General features: G+C 40.1%; 1 protein-coding gene across 3 annotated transcripts in view; it reads left to right on the forward strand.

Annotated features, from left to right (window-relative positions):
- klhdc8a (kelch domain containing 8A) overlaps positions 1-1,834 on the forward strand; it is a 46,302-nt gene extending 44,468 nt beyond the window's left edge. For all 3 annotated transcript variants that reach the window (XM_020620565.1, XM_020620567.1, XM_020620566.1), the window contains one exon: positions 631-1,834. In XM_020620565.1, coding sequence (XP_020476221.1) covers positions 631-684 — 54 coding nt within the window. In that variant the 3' untranslated portion in view covers positions 685-1,834. The remainder of the gene's footprint in view (positions 1-630) is intronic.
- The last annotated feature ends 14,632 nt before the right edge of the window (positions 1,835-16,466 follow it).

Consider the following 16,466-nt stretch of genomic DNA (forward strand, 5'->3'; position numbering starts at 1 on the left):
ATTATAAACTCATCAGGAGATGTGATGTGATGTTTGCTCATCTGCCAAGAAACTGCAGATGCTCAAAACATTTCTGGTGCCTAGAATCATGAACCAGTCTGCTGATGATAACTATGTGATACTGTGAAGGCTCCAGTCAAAAAGGTGCAGACAAAACCAACACAAATACAGAAATATCAGTTGTAACGTATCCCTCATACTCACAAATGCATTGAGAAAAGTTGTCACGGCCTTTAATATTCACTGAAACATAAAGTGACAGGAGATTGTAAAGCTTCAAAATGTATACACAGAAAAACAACAGCAGACATAAAAATAAATAAATAAAATGTATCTGTAGCAGTAAAGTTGAAATAGCTGCTACTTCCTTTGGGTGTAATGGCTGATACCTATAGGTGGCAACAAATTAATAAAACTTTTATGTGACTTTGAAGTGATTTAAGCTCCTGTATAATAACATATTTTGGCCTCAGTAAGTCAAATGGATATGTATTGAAAAGCATTATTTTTCTACACTATAATGATTAATTACTGTGGTTGAAATAACACATACTGACTGAATGAAATGCCGGTATGAAAGTGTTTCCTGTCTCTGACAGCCAGTCTTTTCTGGATGTCCTTCTCTCTCAGGTTCCCAGCTCGGCCCACGAGATCCTTTACATAAAAGAAGAAGAGTATCTGTAGCCACACCAAATGAATGCAGCACATCAGTGGTTCCTCTTCCTGTTATTGAGCAAAATTCTCTTGACTTTCTCATGTGATGTAAAGATAAGACTGCCCCCTGCTGGGCTGTACTGGCACTGAGACCCCTATGTACTGTAAGCACACACGAGCAATGGAGGAGCTGGCTCTCTTTACACTGAGTTGTGTTTCTTGATACTTTTCTTATGTAACCCTTCTGCATTGTACTTTGTAGTGCATACTTGGGGAAGAGAATATTTTGTAGCTATTATGTCTAGTAATGTAGACAGAAAATATATGGAGGACCTATGGCATATATGCATTTCATGTTGTTTGTCTAGTCTTTGTTTCTCTGTTAACGTATTTATTCGTAGACCTACTGTGTGCTGCTCGCTGAGCATTTGTAGAAAATCATAATATCCTAATAATGTTTTAATTTAGTTTGAGGACATGACTGCAATATTTGTATATAGATAAATATCATCGAGCAAAAAAGTCAAATGGGAGATGTTTGCTAGCGAACTGTACTGTAACAATATGTGCACTAAAGCAATTGACACTGAAGAAAGTGATTTTACCATCAATAACAATAATAATAATAATAATTTCTAGTGTAATGTATTGTAATTACACCGAGAATGCTGTACTTCCAGTCTTCTGTGTTGTAAAGAGTGCATATTTGTGATTATGGCCATAGATCTGCTTGAATACATTGCATATTAGAAAAGAGATGGTGTACTCAATCACAGTATATTGTCTGTTTAAGTGATTTCCAGGCTGCCGTTGTAGGTAAAGGACCTGTTTAATCTGACTGATACATGTTATTCTTGCAGCAATACTATTTCTCTTTTGTCAGTGTTCAATTTGTGCAAAATGTGCAGTGGATTTTTAGTCATCAATAAGATTTCACTCAGGTTGTGATGTTATGACTTAGTAGTTATTCTACTAACTGATGGTATGTTTGTTGTCATTATAGCTAATGCTTACTGTAACTCCTGTCTCAGATGAATAAGCTGTGGAATAGTTTGTTAAAAATTCATCCTCTGAAAATTTTATTTTCTCCTGCAACCTGATGTCTGTTCTGTTCTGTACTCAATCATGTCATGTGATGTTAAGGATATGACAAGTCATGTTCTGTGGAATAAATGTGAGCATTACATTGCATTGGACTTATTATCCACTAGATGGCAGTGACGACACATATGAACCTATACATGAGCTTGGGAGGCCTACACTGACTGGCTACACTCTCCAGAGCAGTAGTATAAATGGACAGTGTATTTATACATCATCAGGTTCATTGTGAAAATAAGGTGATACATTTAAATCTACTTAAACCAACTACTAAGATCATTTGAACCGATATTACACACTTTCTTAAGCTGAATGTCAATGTTTAAGTAACAAAAAATTACACCACACTAAGCAATACCAAGACAGAGAACACGAGAACGTACATAATATAAATGTACAGCCATTTGTTGGTTTGTTCACAGTACGTTTCAACGCAGCCTCACTTAATCAGGGTGTGTGTGTGAGTGAGTGTGCTGGGCTGGGAGAGTTAGTTGTCATCTCAGGTGGCTCTGGCACCTTCCTTCAGTGGCTGGCGTGAATCCAGGTCATTCCTTCCCCTATCTTAACCGCTGCGTGCGTTGTCAACAGAACTTGAAATGGTCCTGCCAGCTTTTGGACTTCCAGTATTTCCTCCGGAACTCCTTTATCACGACCCAGTCCCCTGGCTACAGCTTGTGCAAGGGTTCAGAGTCTGGAGCTGGGAGAGCTGCTTTCACCTGTTTGGAGATCTAGAATCTGTATAAATGGTAACTGATTTTCCTTCAGTCAGTTTGTACGCCTCAGTCAGATCGACAAGTTCAGGTACCTGTGCTGAGAAGTGCGAAGGGAGAGCTGCTGAAGTTAACAGTAGCATGAGAGGAACAAACAGCGTAACCAACACGATTTAATCCTGTCTGTGCATCTTTAGAGGCAAAACCATCTACAAACAGGACAAGGTCAGGATTGGTTAGTGGCGTTTCCCAAAGGGAGCAGACCTGTTGGAGAATAGTTAACCGTCATCAGGTTAAGGGTTAAGAACAGTGCATCTTTTGACGGTGACATTAGGCATATCGCGTAAAACAGTGTTATATCGGAGTCAATGTGCTGTGGAGAGGTGAGATATTTTCTGTTCAAGCAAAATCATTGAAACACCATGAGGAACGAGAAAAGTGATATCAGAATAACCAACTATTTCTCTGGAAGCTAAAATAGTTTTTTCAGCTACTGCCACTGCCCTTAGACAGCAAGGAAGGCCAGCTGCAACAGGGTCCAGTTTAGCAGAGAAAAAGGCAACCGGGCGTTGTCGTCCACCATGTTCCTGCAAGAGAACAGATGTCATGCATGCTTTTTCTCATCCACAGTCTGTGTGAAGGCTCTCGTCAGGTCTGGTAGTCCCAGTGTAGGTGTAGTCTACAAGGCTAACTTTAAGTCAGTGAAAGCTTGCTCAATATCAGGGGTCCATGTCACTTTATCATGAGATTGTAGGCTTTTACCATGAATCAGTGCACTAAATTGAGATTCTAATATGGCATAGTTAGGGATGAAATTCCAAAAAGGACATCAGTTGTTTTTTTTGTTTGTTTGTTTATTTATTGTGAGTGGTTTTGGCAGCTGTTGGATGGCTTCAATTCATTTGGGTGAGAGGGATTTGCCCTCAGCTATGATCACATGACCCAGAAACAAAACCTTTGGTTGCACACACTGCAGTTTAGAGAGACTAGCTTTGTGTCCCTCTTCGGCCAGGTGTTGCAAGAGTTTAATCATATCTTTTTTTTTCACATTACTCTTCGGTGGAGCTGCAAATCATTATATTGCAACATATTGCAATAGAGCTGTGCCTTTTAGCAAAACAAGTGGCTCAAGGCTTAACTGCAGCATTTACTGCTTGCAAGTCCTGAACAAATCTCCATTCTGTAGGCTAACCTTTATCTCTTAATTTTTTAAAACTCTTAAAATAGAGTGCGCACAGGGGATTTCTCACAGTGTATAATTATTCCAGTGTCTTTAAAAGATTCAAACACTGGAGTGATGCCATCAATGGCTTCTTCTTTTTTTTCAGAAAATATAGTTGTTTACATGGCATGTAATCAGATTTGGGAGTAATTACAAGCAGGTCACAATCTTTGATGAGGCCAACATCTGTGGGCATGGCTAGGATGGCTGCAGCCTGTGAGTCAGATAGAAAGTGCTGGGGTCGTGTTGTATTTTCAGGTACCAGCTGAACAGATCTTGTTACTGAAGAGAAGCTTCTTTTAAAACACTGCAGTGTAAAAGAAAACAAAACAGATAGATCTTGAGTTATCTGCCAATCATTTGTTTGCATGCATCTTTTCACAAAGGGGCCCATATCTTTCCATTATCATTATTACCCTTGGCCAGAGAAATGTGTGGTACGGCCCTGTCAATGTCATACAAAGGTTGCATAAATTAAGTGTGCTCATTAAGAACTAGTTGTGTGGCCTCAGCTACAAGTGAGGAAGTCAATGAACCATTTTGCAATTTCCACTAATAAGCATGTGTCTGCTTAAAAGGGCTATTGAACACAAATGAGTCATAAAATCAGTGTGCTCATTAAGAACCAGTTGTGTGGCCTCAGCTACAAGTGAGGAAGTCAATGAACCATTTTGTAATTTCCACTCATAAGCATGTGTCTGCTTAAAAGGGCTATTGAACACAAATGAGTGTGTTGTGTGTGCGTCTGCGTCACTGTCGTGGTGGACAGTAATGCCATCGGGGGGTTGAACAAAGAGAGATTCTAAGTTTGCACATGAGATCTCTGCCTAAGAGATTGACAGGACAATGTGAAGACAGCAGAAATCTATGTTTGAGGGATCTTCCTTCAGGGAGGGCGCACGAAAGAGGAGTTGTATGTTCTTTGATAGTTTTCCCTGAGACTCCTACAGAATACACAACGTTACCAGACATCTTTGGAGGGTGTGGAAACTGTGAAGTTTTAATGAGAGAACTAGTGGCTCCTGAATCAACAAGGAATGTAACTGGCTGTCCCTGAATAAGGAGTGTGAACTGAGGAAATTGTTTGTATGCTTCAGATTCATATTTGACATACGTGTCCAGAGGCTCAAATCTCCTTTCTAATACCATAATGCTGTATGTATGAGAGCGTGCAGGTTATTATCAGCAAGCTGTTTTTCATTGCAGTGTGCAGTGTGTGTGTTTTCACTTATCTGTAGCCGCTGTGTCTCGTCTCCTCAGCTGTCTCTCCTTCCCCTCCGCCGCCACCAACCTGGCCTCGGTGTGATACAGTGGGAGGGCGTGATGTTGCAGGTGATAGTGGTCGTGGAGCCCTCCTCTCAGGACACTTTTTTTTTTTTTTTTGCCAGTGTCCTTTTTGGCCGCAATAAAAACAGACATCTCTGGGCACAGGGGGTCAGCTACCAAAACCACATCCTCATCCCCTGGGACCCTGTCCACCTCTTTGGAAGTCTCTCTGTCCCTCAGCCTCACATTCATGTTGTCCTTGAACAGCCTGGTACATGGCCATTGCAGCCATGTATAACTCCTTTTTGGTTTTGTTCTCTTTGTTCCTCTTTTCCTGTTGCAGTTTTTCTTGAGCGTGACTGACATGGCATCGTGGTTCATTCAGACGATGTCTGTGTAACCAACACAGGATGTCTTAACCACTGCTGCAATTTCAGGTCTCAGTGCATTTTAGTTCTGTCATGGTGAGACAAAATTCAGTGCATAAAATGTTGAGCTGCTTTGCAAATTTCTGTCTAGATGCTGTCAGATCTGGGAGATGCTGTGTTGCAGTAGTGATGTCAGCAGTAGTCCATGTTTGGAGCACGAGGATGGCCCTGGTAGGGCCTAAGATATGACCATTGGTAGAGTCAGCTCTGTGTGTTGTGAAGAAGTGTGAGGTGTGCCTGGCAGACCATAATAAGTACCAGCGTGTGTTCTTTGTCCTGGTGACAGGAACCTGATGGGTAGGTGGATCTGGTTATTCAAGGAGAGGCATTAGCGGGTACGGTGCACAGGCTGTTTGAGATATATGGTGGTGGATCATCGGAACGGTCTTGTCGTTGAACTGTGGTGGACACAGCATTGTGAGATGGAGGAGGAGGTGCGATTGGTGGACAGACGTCGAAGTCAGGGTGAGCTTCAGAGCCGCCAGCTGCGGATACAGAGAAGAACTAGGCAGCAGATTACTGTTTTCACCTTTGTTGAGATGACATTCTTTAGTCTTTTGTGATTTTGGCATTTTCTTTAACACTCTCTTTCTTTCCCTGTTTTCAGCTTCATTTTCCCACATATTCAGACACAGTTTTCTACATCCTTAGGGCTTTTAGCTGATATTTTCTTTTTCTTATGTAACTCCTTCTCTTTTTGTTTTTCTGCATATATCTAAATCTTTTACTGTTTTTTTGTGTGTGTTTGTTTTCCTAATTCTTTGATCTTTTCACACTCAAAGATTCTGCATTCAAGTAGCAATCTGGTCAGAGCCCTGGGTTTTAATAAGGCAGTTGATAGTTTTGCACAAAAACAGGTATAGGAAAGAAACACTTTTAGTATGAGACAGCACACATAGTGCATGTTAATGGTTGTTACATGCATTTAGAGTTTCAGAATCTTGGTGACAACAGGTAGACTGATGGCTTTGCATGGAAAACATATCTTAATGACCTTACTGATCTACTCTTCATGCTCTTTTTAATTGCCACCAGGGGGGAAATAAAGTCATTTGATTTGAACTGAATTGAATTTAATTGAAATGACTCACTTGTATTTCAGAAAAAATAAAAAAAACAACATCTCTTTCCATGAGCCCCTCCTGCTGATAAATAATAAATCATATTAAATCATATATTGGCACTAAGTGAAGCTAATTGTCCACATAGTTTTTGTACTATACTGAGATGTGTCTACTACTATATATTTCTGTCTTTCGGATGGTAAAAAGCAGGAGGTTCACATGGGCTAATGTACAGTGGGTACAGAAAGTATTCAGATCCCCTTAAATTTTTCACTCTTTGTTATATTGCAGCCATATGCTAAAATCATTTAAGTTCATTTTTTTTCCTCATTAATGTACACACAGCACCCCATATTGACAGAAAAACACAGAATTTTTGACATTTTTGCAGATTTATTAAAAAAGAAAAACTGAAATATCACATGGTCATAAGTATTCAGACCCTTTGCTGTGACACTCATATATTTAACTTAGGTGCTGTCCATTTCTTCTGATCATCCCTGAGATGGTTCTACACCTTCATTTGAGTCCAACTGTGTTTGATTATACTGATTGGATGTGATTAGGAAAGCCACACACCTGCCCATATAAGACCCTACAGCTCACAGTGCATGTCAAAGCAAATGAGAATCATGAGGTCAAAGGAACTGCCTGAAGAGCTCAGAGACAGAATTGTGGCAAGGCACAGATCTGGCCAAGGTTACAAAAAAAATTTCTGCTGCACTTAAGGTTCCTAAGAGCACAGTGACCTCCATAATCCTTAAATGGAAGACGTTTGGGACGACCAGAACCCTTCCTAGAGCTGGCCGTCCGGCCAAACTGAGCTATCAGGGGAGAAGAGCCTTGGTGAGAGAGGTACAGAAGAACCCAAAGATGACTGTGGCTGAGCTCCAGAGATGCAGTCGGGAGATGGGAGAAAGTTGTAAAAAGTCAACCATCACTGCAGCCCTCCACCAGTCGGGGCTTTAGGGCAGAGTGCCCCGACGGAAGCCTCTCCTCAGTGCAAGACACATGAAAGCCCGCATGGAGTTTGCTAAAAAAAACACCTGAAGGACTCCAAGATGGTGAGAAATAAGATTCTCTGGTCTGATGAGACCAAGATAGAACTTTTTGGCCTTAATTCTAAGCGGTATGTGTGGAGAAAACCAGGCACTGCTCATCACCTGTCCAATACAGTCCCAACAGTGAAGCATGGTGGTGGCAGCATCATGCTATGGGGGTGTTTTTCAGCTGCAGGGACAGGACGACTGGTTGCAATCGAGGGAAGGATGAATGCGGCCAAGTACAGGGATATCCTGGACGAAAACCTTCTCCAGAGGGCTCAGGACCTCAGACTGGGCCGAAGGTTCACCTTCAAACAAGACAATGACCCTAAGCACACAGCTAAAATAACGAAGGAGTGGCTGCACAACAACTCCGTGACTGTTCTTGAATGGTCCAGCCAGAGCCCTGACTTAAACCCAATTGAGCATCTCTGGAGAAACCTGAAAATTGGCTGTCCACCAATGTTTACCATCCAACCTGACAGAACTGGAGAGGATCTGCAAGGAGGAATGGCAGAGGATCCCCAAATGCAGGTGTGAAAAACGTGTTGCATCATTCCCAAAAAGACTCATGGCTGTATTAGCTCAAAAGGGTGCTTCTACTAAATACTGAGCAAAGGGTATGAATACTTATGACCATGTGATATTTCAGTTTTTCTTTTTTAATAAATCTGCAAAAATGTCAAAAAGTTAATTTACCCAAAATTCAACATGGTGTGATGTCAACTTCACATTCTCTGTACAGGTTTTTTGCAGCCCATCAGTGCTTTGTACTGAAGCATACTTGTTGCAGACACCTCTCTTCTTGACATGTCTGGCCCACAAGCCTCAGAATCTGATGTTAGGGCTGGTTCAGGGTCACCCCCCAACCCCCCACACATACACACACACCCACACACACCAATTTTAGACATCATCCAGTCTGAAATGGCCGACTGCATTCAAATGAGCCTGGCTGCGTGTTTGTGACTGCTCTTTGAGGTCACTGTATTCCTCTCTGTGGTTTTTCCACATTAACTGGCACAGACTAATTGCCCTGGTAAAACAGCACAGAGACACACTCTCACCATTCAACCAATAGGTAAATTAATTCTACCCTCCATAACTCACTATAACACAGAAAATAAATGTGTCAATGGAGGACATGGAAACATCTCTTGAACATTAGGCCTTAAAAGTGCCTTAAAGAGAGACCATTCCAGTGATGTAGAGGTCTGTACATATGTTTTACCTGCTTTTTACCACAGTCCCTTCTTTATTACATTTGATGCAAATTAGTAAACAAAGGCATTTCAGGTCATTAGTCAAAATATTAATAATTACATTAATACTATTATTATTATTTTTAAGTATTAGTGCTTAATGTAGAAACAACTAAAACAGATGCCAGTGTTATTACTTTAATGCTCACAGGGCAAATAACAACTAGTCAGTACAGTTTTCTTGGTTAATACATTATTGGCTTTTTCAATCATTTGGATAAATTACAGTCTCTGATTTAGGTCGCTTTTCATTATCTTTTAGTACAGTTTACACGACTCCACAGTATGCATCTATGTGAACAGCATGCACAGAGAGAAATGTAAAATGATCACAGTAACATTTTGCTGCTTCTGATTGTTTGCTAAGAGTCCTATTTGATTTGACTGCAAGATATCCAGACGTGATGCATGGTTTATGGGATCAAGTATATTTGCACACTTTAGCAGGAAATCCCCAGTGTGTGTGTGTGTGTGTGTGTGTGTGTGAGTGTGAGTGTGCACGTGTCTTTATAACATTGTGTGGACATATTTTTGTTCATTGCCACAGTTGTGGGGGCATTTTAGCGGGTACAGGGTAACAGTATGCTTAAACACTGCTTTATTATCTTAAATCTGTACAGTATGTGTGCTTACTGTAGTTTCTTGCCATGACTGTCATAAGAAGAGTTTGACAATAGAATGGATTTCACATAATTGGTTTGAGAAAAACAGAAAAGAGCATTTTGCACATAGTGAGTAAGGCTGGGCCCACACTAGACGATTTTATAAGCTTAACTGATTTTAAAAACACAAAAGACCACAGACATAATAAAAGCTAAAATTTTTTCAAATTTTAATCTTAAGAACACACACTAGATGATTCAGACAAAAGGCAGGACCACACACTAGCTGTTTTTACTGAACCATTTCAGAAATGACGATTCCGGGGACCAGGGATCTCACAGAAACTAATGTGATCAAACATAACTTCAAAACAAAACAGACATTTGTCGCCAAGCAGTGGCACTTATGTGTGCTGTGCTTTGCTCAGATTAAAATTTATGAGGAGAAAATTTGTAAATGAAGTCTTACACATTTTGCAGCAAGAGCTGGAGATGAGTTGGAAATAAGGTTGTATTACTCAGACAAGGAGAATAGTGAAAGCTAATGTTAACATCCAGTTGTGAAGCTTCTCATCCAGCTCATTGTTATTGGCTGCTGGGGGTGTTCTGGTCAGGATTCAATCGCTGTTGCCCCCACACTACAGGATTCCAAGTCAATAAATATCAAACATGCTTGATACTTACGATTCAAGATCGGGAGCCTGCCTGACGTCTGTTTTGTTTAATGTGTGAGCCAACAGCAGGAGGTTACTCTTCACCCACAGACACACGCTAGCACATCTCCCGCATGTGGACAAAAAGGTTAAGATTGTACGTTACTCTATGACGTCTCTCTCTCTCATTTATAAAAAAGACTGATGTTGCAGAGTTTTTGTTTAAATATTATCTGGTTTGATAATCAAGCCCCCCGTCTTCCATGTTTGAAAAACATCTTTATGTCTGGAACACTGGCAGTGTGTTGTACTTACAGGTAAAGACATTTGAAAGGTCAGAGCTCATCCAGTACAGGAGTCCAGGGTCACAGGTCAGAACTTTCTGTCTCCACGTTGTGATCCCAAATTAAGTTCAGCTGAGTTTTTTGTCGTAATAGCAACAAACAGTAGTAGCTTTCAGTTCATAGCATGCATGGTGGCTGTCCTCAGACATGTTGTAAACAACTGTTTGAGCAAATTTTCTAATCAACTTAAGTGGACCACTGTGTAGGCTATTACAACATTATCCATGAGCCTTTACTCCGGTTTTAATGTTCATGTTTTACTGTGTTCTTTCTCTCGTTTCAGAGAATTTTACTGTTTACATTCATCCACTACAACTAGGCAACCTGGCTAGGTTAAGTAGCTTGCTGCATCTAGCTCTATCAGTCACACTCACAATGGAAGTGGAGCTCTGTTGAGGTCAGGCCGCTTGACCTGCAAGGTGTGGGTCACATGTCAGACAGAGAGTCAAGAGGCATCAGTATGCTAGCTAGCTACACTATTTGTAGCATAAGAAGATAGTAACACAAACAATTAGAACCACTCTACAATGCACATTCAATTTAATATCTCTTTATTTCTGTTTAGCTTCAACTAAGCATTTAGCAAAATGTTCAAATGCTACAGATGTTATTGTGATCATTCAGACAGAACCCAAGCAAAATGTAGCATGACTGCGTCCAAGTTGATGGAAAGATATAATTAGACACAAAATCACCAGGGACAAATTGACATGAAAAAGTGAAAAGTTGAACATATGCATGCATCTTGGAGTTTTATAAGTTTGCTTTATACATGTACCAAGGCGAGAAGTAAAGGAGAGACAGAAATCTGGAGCTTTTGGTGGGTTCAGTACTGGCTAGCTTACAGCTAACATCTACTGTCCATAGTTGGTACAGGACAGCAGCTGACATGTTCTTCCTTCTGACTTCTTTTTAATTACTTTTTGTCTCCAGGGCTCAGTAATCAATTGGAATGATGGCCAGATTCAAGTTGTAATTAACTGTAAATTAGCTAATTTATCTAATGGAATGAAATGAATGGATGATGTTAGTGAAAGTGCTCTCACCAGGGGACAATGACTCACTGGAGAAGAAGTGAACACTCACACTGAGGCCTGTTGCAGTTTTCTGCTGCTCCTATGTGTGTAGAGGAGGATGGCTGGAGGAAATGGGGGAGAGAGTGTGGAGTGTGTTCAGTGGACAGCCATTCATCCTGAGCTGAGGGAAGGTTTCCAAATCTTCCCCCTGACATTCTTCTGGGCTCAAAGAAGCCCCGAGACAGAAGTGGCCCAAAATTGGCACAGAACACCTTTGTGTTGCCAGGGACAGCCACTCTGCTGAGGCATTGTGGGGGCCCAGTGCTCTCTTGTCTTCTGTTCTCACCTTACTTCCTGGTTTGGAAAAGGAGGCTGGGAAGTCAACCATAAGGAGGACTCCATACTACACTGTATGTCCCCATGTAACCTACATATTTGTCTCTACTGGTAGTAGTGGCATGGCTTGCCTGTACAAACATCCATCCAGTGTTGACATCAACCTGAAGGAAAGATTATTCATATCTCAAGTACAGTAGTTATCCAGACTAGCTGGTAAATCAAGGTCTGGGGCCACTGTTAGGCCTAAGCAAGCCAGGGTGCTACCAGCTGGAGAAGGAAGAAGAGGAGGAAAAGGAGGAAGAAATATTTTGAATTTAATTTCAAATGCCCAGCCTGCTTTAATAGTCCATTTCTGCATGTGCCAGTGAATATAAGAGAACTAAACACCTGATACTGAGAGAAGATTACAGGAAGGCTATAGGAGGATCCCTACATCTCTACACTCACTGTAACATTCCATAACAACCTTCTGCTTATTTTGTGAGCCTGCAATTTATGTGCTCACACTGCTGTATATGAATCACATACTGAATGAGTAACTGATAACTGTATGGTCTAATAAAGAACCAAAGTGAATTAAAATAAATGATGGCTCACGGTCAGCACATTTTTGAGTAAAAGACTCAAACTCATACTTTTCTACTCACTAACTTATCCAATCTTGCTTGCTAGAAATATTTGCGGTGAATATAACAGGGCCCACTTATCATCTATGAAATATTGTATTATGTGTACTGAATCTAAGAATGAATCATCTTAGCTCTTGAATCCTCTTAAGGAAATCTTAAGTTTACCTACACATACACAGGAAACCCTATACAAACATATCGCGAAGTGCTTGAACGGCATTGGGTGGTCAAAATATCAATTTATGATGCCAGTTACGTATATGCAATGGAAGCTCAGGAAGTTGATTTTGTTCTGTTTGAAACTTTGAAATGTTAAAAATCTTTACTCATCATATACTGTACAATGGCGTCAGCAAAGTAATTAGGAAATTGTGACTTGCCAGAGCAAAAAATGCACAGATGTAAAGGATAAAATGAATGATGACTGAATTCCATCTAGCTGCTTGTTCATGCTGGTTTGCTGCCATACTGTCCTTTGAGAAGCACAAGGCCATCGTGAATACTATTAGTAACACCTGTATTCTTTCTACTATGACAAGACATTGTCTGCTGTGAAAAAGGTCTATAAAACACTCAGAGGTGTCCTAACGTACTTATAGAAAATAATGGACTGCTTTGGAAATTAAAGGAAGCTTTACGGTTTTTATGTTGCACATAAATATGCATTCATGTATTACATCCACTGCTCTATCACTGTGTAAATAGACATACTTACATATGTCCGCTATACTGCATTTTTATTTTCAGTCTCTGTGTTTTTTTCTGATTAGATGCTAACTGTACTTCAATGGCTTTGTATATGTACTCTGCACAATGATAATAAAGTTGAATACATAATTTAACCTTAGCTGTAATTCCCAAAATAAAGTTTCAAATAAAGCATTCTGGTTACCATTTGTAATAGTAAATTCACCGACAGGAATAACAAATGTTTATCTCCTGCAGTAGCAACAGGCTACATTCATCACTGGCTAAAGGTCCTTGAGAAAAACCCGGCACTTCAACCTGTTGCAGGAACACATCTCATTTCACACATTTCAATCCTCCAGTGCAATCTGTATGTGTTAATGAGGGAAATATGCAAATACTGCCAATGGTTCAAACCTAATTGCAGTATGAGTAACATGAATATGGAGTGCAAGCCAGTCATAAGTTCCCATTCACCTGTGAATGTGGGTAAAAAGCACCTAACTCATCCACCCACCAGCCTCAGTCTGCGTCATTACTGGATGTTTACACTATGTGCAAACTGGCTACTGGCCTCTGCTCTTTCCACAGCACTGATGCTGCTGATGCTGAGCTGAGCAGCTGTATAGCAACAGGCAAACAGCACAACAAACATGAAGGTCCTCTGGGGATGTTGCTAGAGCTGCTGCACTCCCAGGGACAGCACGCACAGCGTGTTATATATTTGACACAAAACAAACTGTACTGTACAGTGTCTAGATGACAACAAGTCTTGGTATCCTAGGACATCTAATCAAGAAACAGGCTATCATAGAAATTATGTTATGTGCCAAAGGAGTTGCAAAACAAATAAACAAACTACAGTATAGCCTGTGCAATGCAAAAAAAAAAGCAAAACAAGGAGTAACCAAGGAAAGGAAAATTGTCTTGCACAATTCACACAAAATGAAATGAATGGCGACATTTCAAAGGCACTACAGCATAAATCCTAAATGTAAATTATAAAATAGAACCACTTATAAGAGAAAATGTAAGTGACAAACAGGAGAAATAATACAGGACAAGCCAAGAAGTACTGTAAGCATAAGGTGGAAAAGAATGCTTCAAGCTGTTGCAGTCAATATTTTTATGTTAACAGTGGCACAGTGACCACATATAATAAATGTAGTAGGTTACAGATTACTAGCTACCCTGTTTACTGTAATAGGTTATGCAACTATTCAAATTACTTCTTAAAAATAATGTAACCTATTACGTTTTGATTACTTTTCTGAAAAATGTTTAAAATGGGGCAATAAGGCCTAAAACTCCTAAGATAAATTTAAAGTTTTATTAAAGGTTCTTCAACATAATTTTATTCACATAATAAATTACTGTTGAAAGCAAAACCCTTTTCTGATATCAGAAGGAAAATACTGTTGAGTTTGTAGCATTGAAAAGCATTCTTGTCTGACAACATGTCCGCCTCACTTGGCATTGTTGACAGGTCACAGCACTATTTGCTCCAAAGGTTTTGCTTTGTATGTAAATATGCCAAAAGAAGATGCTCTGCAGCAGATCTGAAGCAACAAAATGAGGATAAATATATTGTATACATATTAGTGTTTCACAAAAAAGAATATATGTACATGTAACCCCTTTGTAATCACCAACATGTTGATTAGTTACTCTAATTTAATTTTATTTTTCTCAGTTACATTTACTCTCAATTACTGTGTTTATGATAGGCAAATAATTCCTCAGGGATAAACCCACAAAAACTGTTCACCAAATCTGTGCTCTGCGCTCTGTGTATTTTGTGTCTTTCAGCTCATTGCTCTGGTTTCTCATCAATCTCATCAAGGTGTTCCAGGTGGCAGAAGCAGCAGGCTGCTGTTATCAGAAAAAATAAAATAAAATGAAATAAATAATACAATTAAAAAGCTTTGAAACTTTGCTGAAACACTAAAACTGGCAACTAGCTTCTGAACCTGAATATTGGACTTAAAATTGTCAGGTGGCCAGAAACATGACTCCACATGGGAAACTGTTACTACATTCCCAGTAGCAACTTTAAAAGGTGTGAAAATACCAATGCTGTGCTTATGGCTGACTTTGCTGCTTCCCAGTAGCCAAAAGGTCTTTGAATAAGTATTTGAAGTTCTGAGTCCATGATTACACCCCAACATTTCTGGCTTTTCACAGGGCTCTAGTTTCCTTCCAGCACAAAGCCAGCATAGTTTTGGACATAGTCTTTATGGAGTTTTCTTTGCTTTCCATTTGTGCATTGGTGTATTTGGTATTTTCTAGCCATGAATGAATGTACTTACACTGAGGTGGGAGGAGAGATGCAGGTGAGGCCATGTTTGTGTTGATTAGGCTAAAGCAATGCTGGTGCCCATTTTGACCCAAAACCTGCACAGACCACCTTTAATCACAAACACAGGAGCAATAGTCTGGAACAGATACTACAGTGTATGTTAAAGCTGGATATTGTCTGTCTAATTATGATTTGTTGTTTTGAACCTTAGAGATCTCCTCATGAAGGTTTATAAACTTATTTTTACCATACACACAAGACAAAAAACACCTCTGTTGTCATTATAGATAAGCACATGGTATTAAAGCAGAGCTGTAGTGGAGGCTAAACACACAAACACCATTTCCCCACCTCCCATATTCTTAGATAGCATTTATGCAGACTTTTCTCCCTTTTGACTCAGTAAAATTGTGCTTCTTCTCTCAGTGCTTGTTTTTGGAGCACCGCATCCTCATGTCAGTACCTCTGTCTCATGTTCATAATTATGTGCAGCACTATCAATCCACCTCAAACGTGTGCTACATGGGCCTTAAAACAAATAGACCACTATTGCTGATGTAGCAGTGGAGATCACAGAAGATGCCATGATCAGGCAGAGAGGGAACTAGAGTTCAATGTGAAGGAGGACGGCTTAACTAAAAACAGTGATCTGTTAAAGGGAGGTGGCAAAATAAGTAATTTACAGATGCATCATTGCATTTACCAAAGAAAAAAATTGGAGGATCTTATCTCTGTACTTTCTCATAATTATGAGATCAGGATCTCCTAATTACAAGATCCTGATCTCATAAAGAAAGAGAGAGAATGAATTCTATTAGGGCCTGCACTGGTAGTGAGACAAAGCTGCAGGGAGCCGTCTACATGATCTGTTGGATCAAATCACGGTTAAGCACTCACTCCATTCCTACAGAAATAATGTATTATTATTGAAATGGATATAATACGTGTTTTTCTGCGAACATTATGCCAACCTTTTGAAATGTCTATCCTATCGCTATGTTGGAGATTTGACAAACTAGAATTAGTTACCCCCCTAACTAATGGGGGGGGGGTCCTGTATCGTCAGCTCACAGGGGAGATGGGGGGGCCGCCTTCCTGGCTCCATGCACCGAGCGGTTGTATTAGATGCGCATCCAAGCAGCCGGGC

This window comes from Monopterus albus, unplaced genomic scaffold, assembly GCF_001952655.1.
Source record: "Monopterus albus unplaced genomic scaffold, M_albus_1.0 scaffold241.1, whole genome shotgun sequence".
In the NCBI taxonomy this organism is placed as follows: Eukaryota; Metazoa; Chordata; class Actinopteri; order Synbranchiformes; family Synbranchidae; genus Monopterus; species Monopterus albus.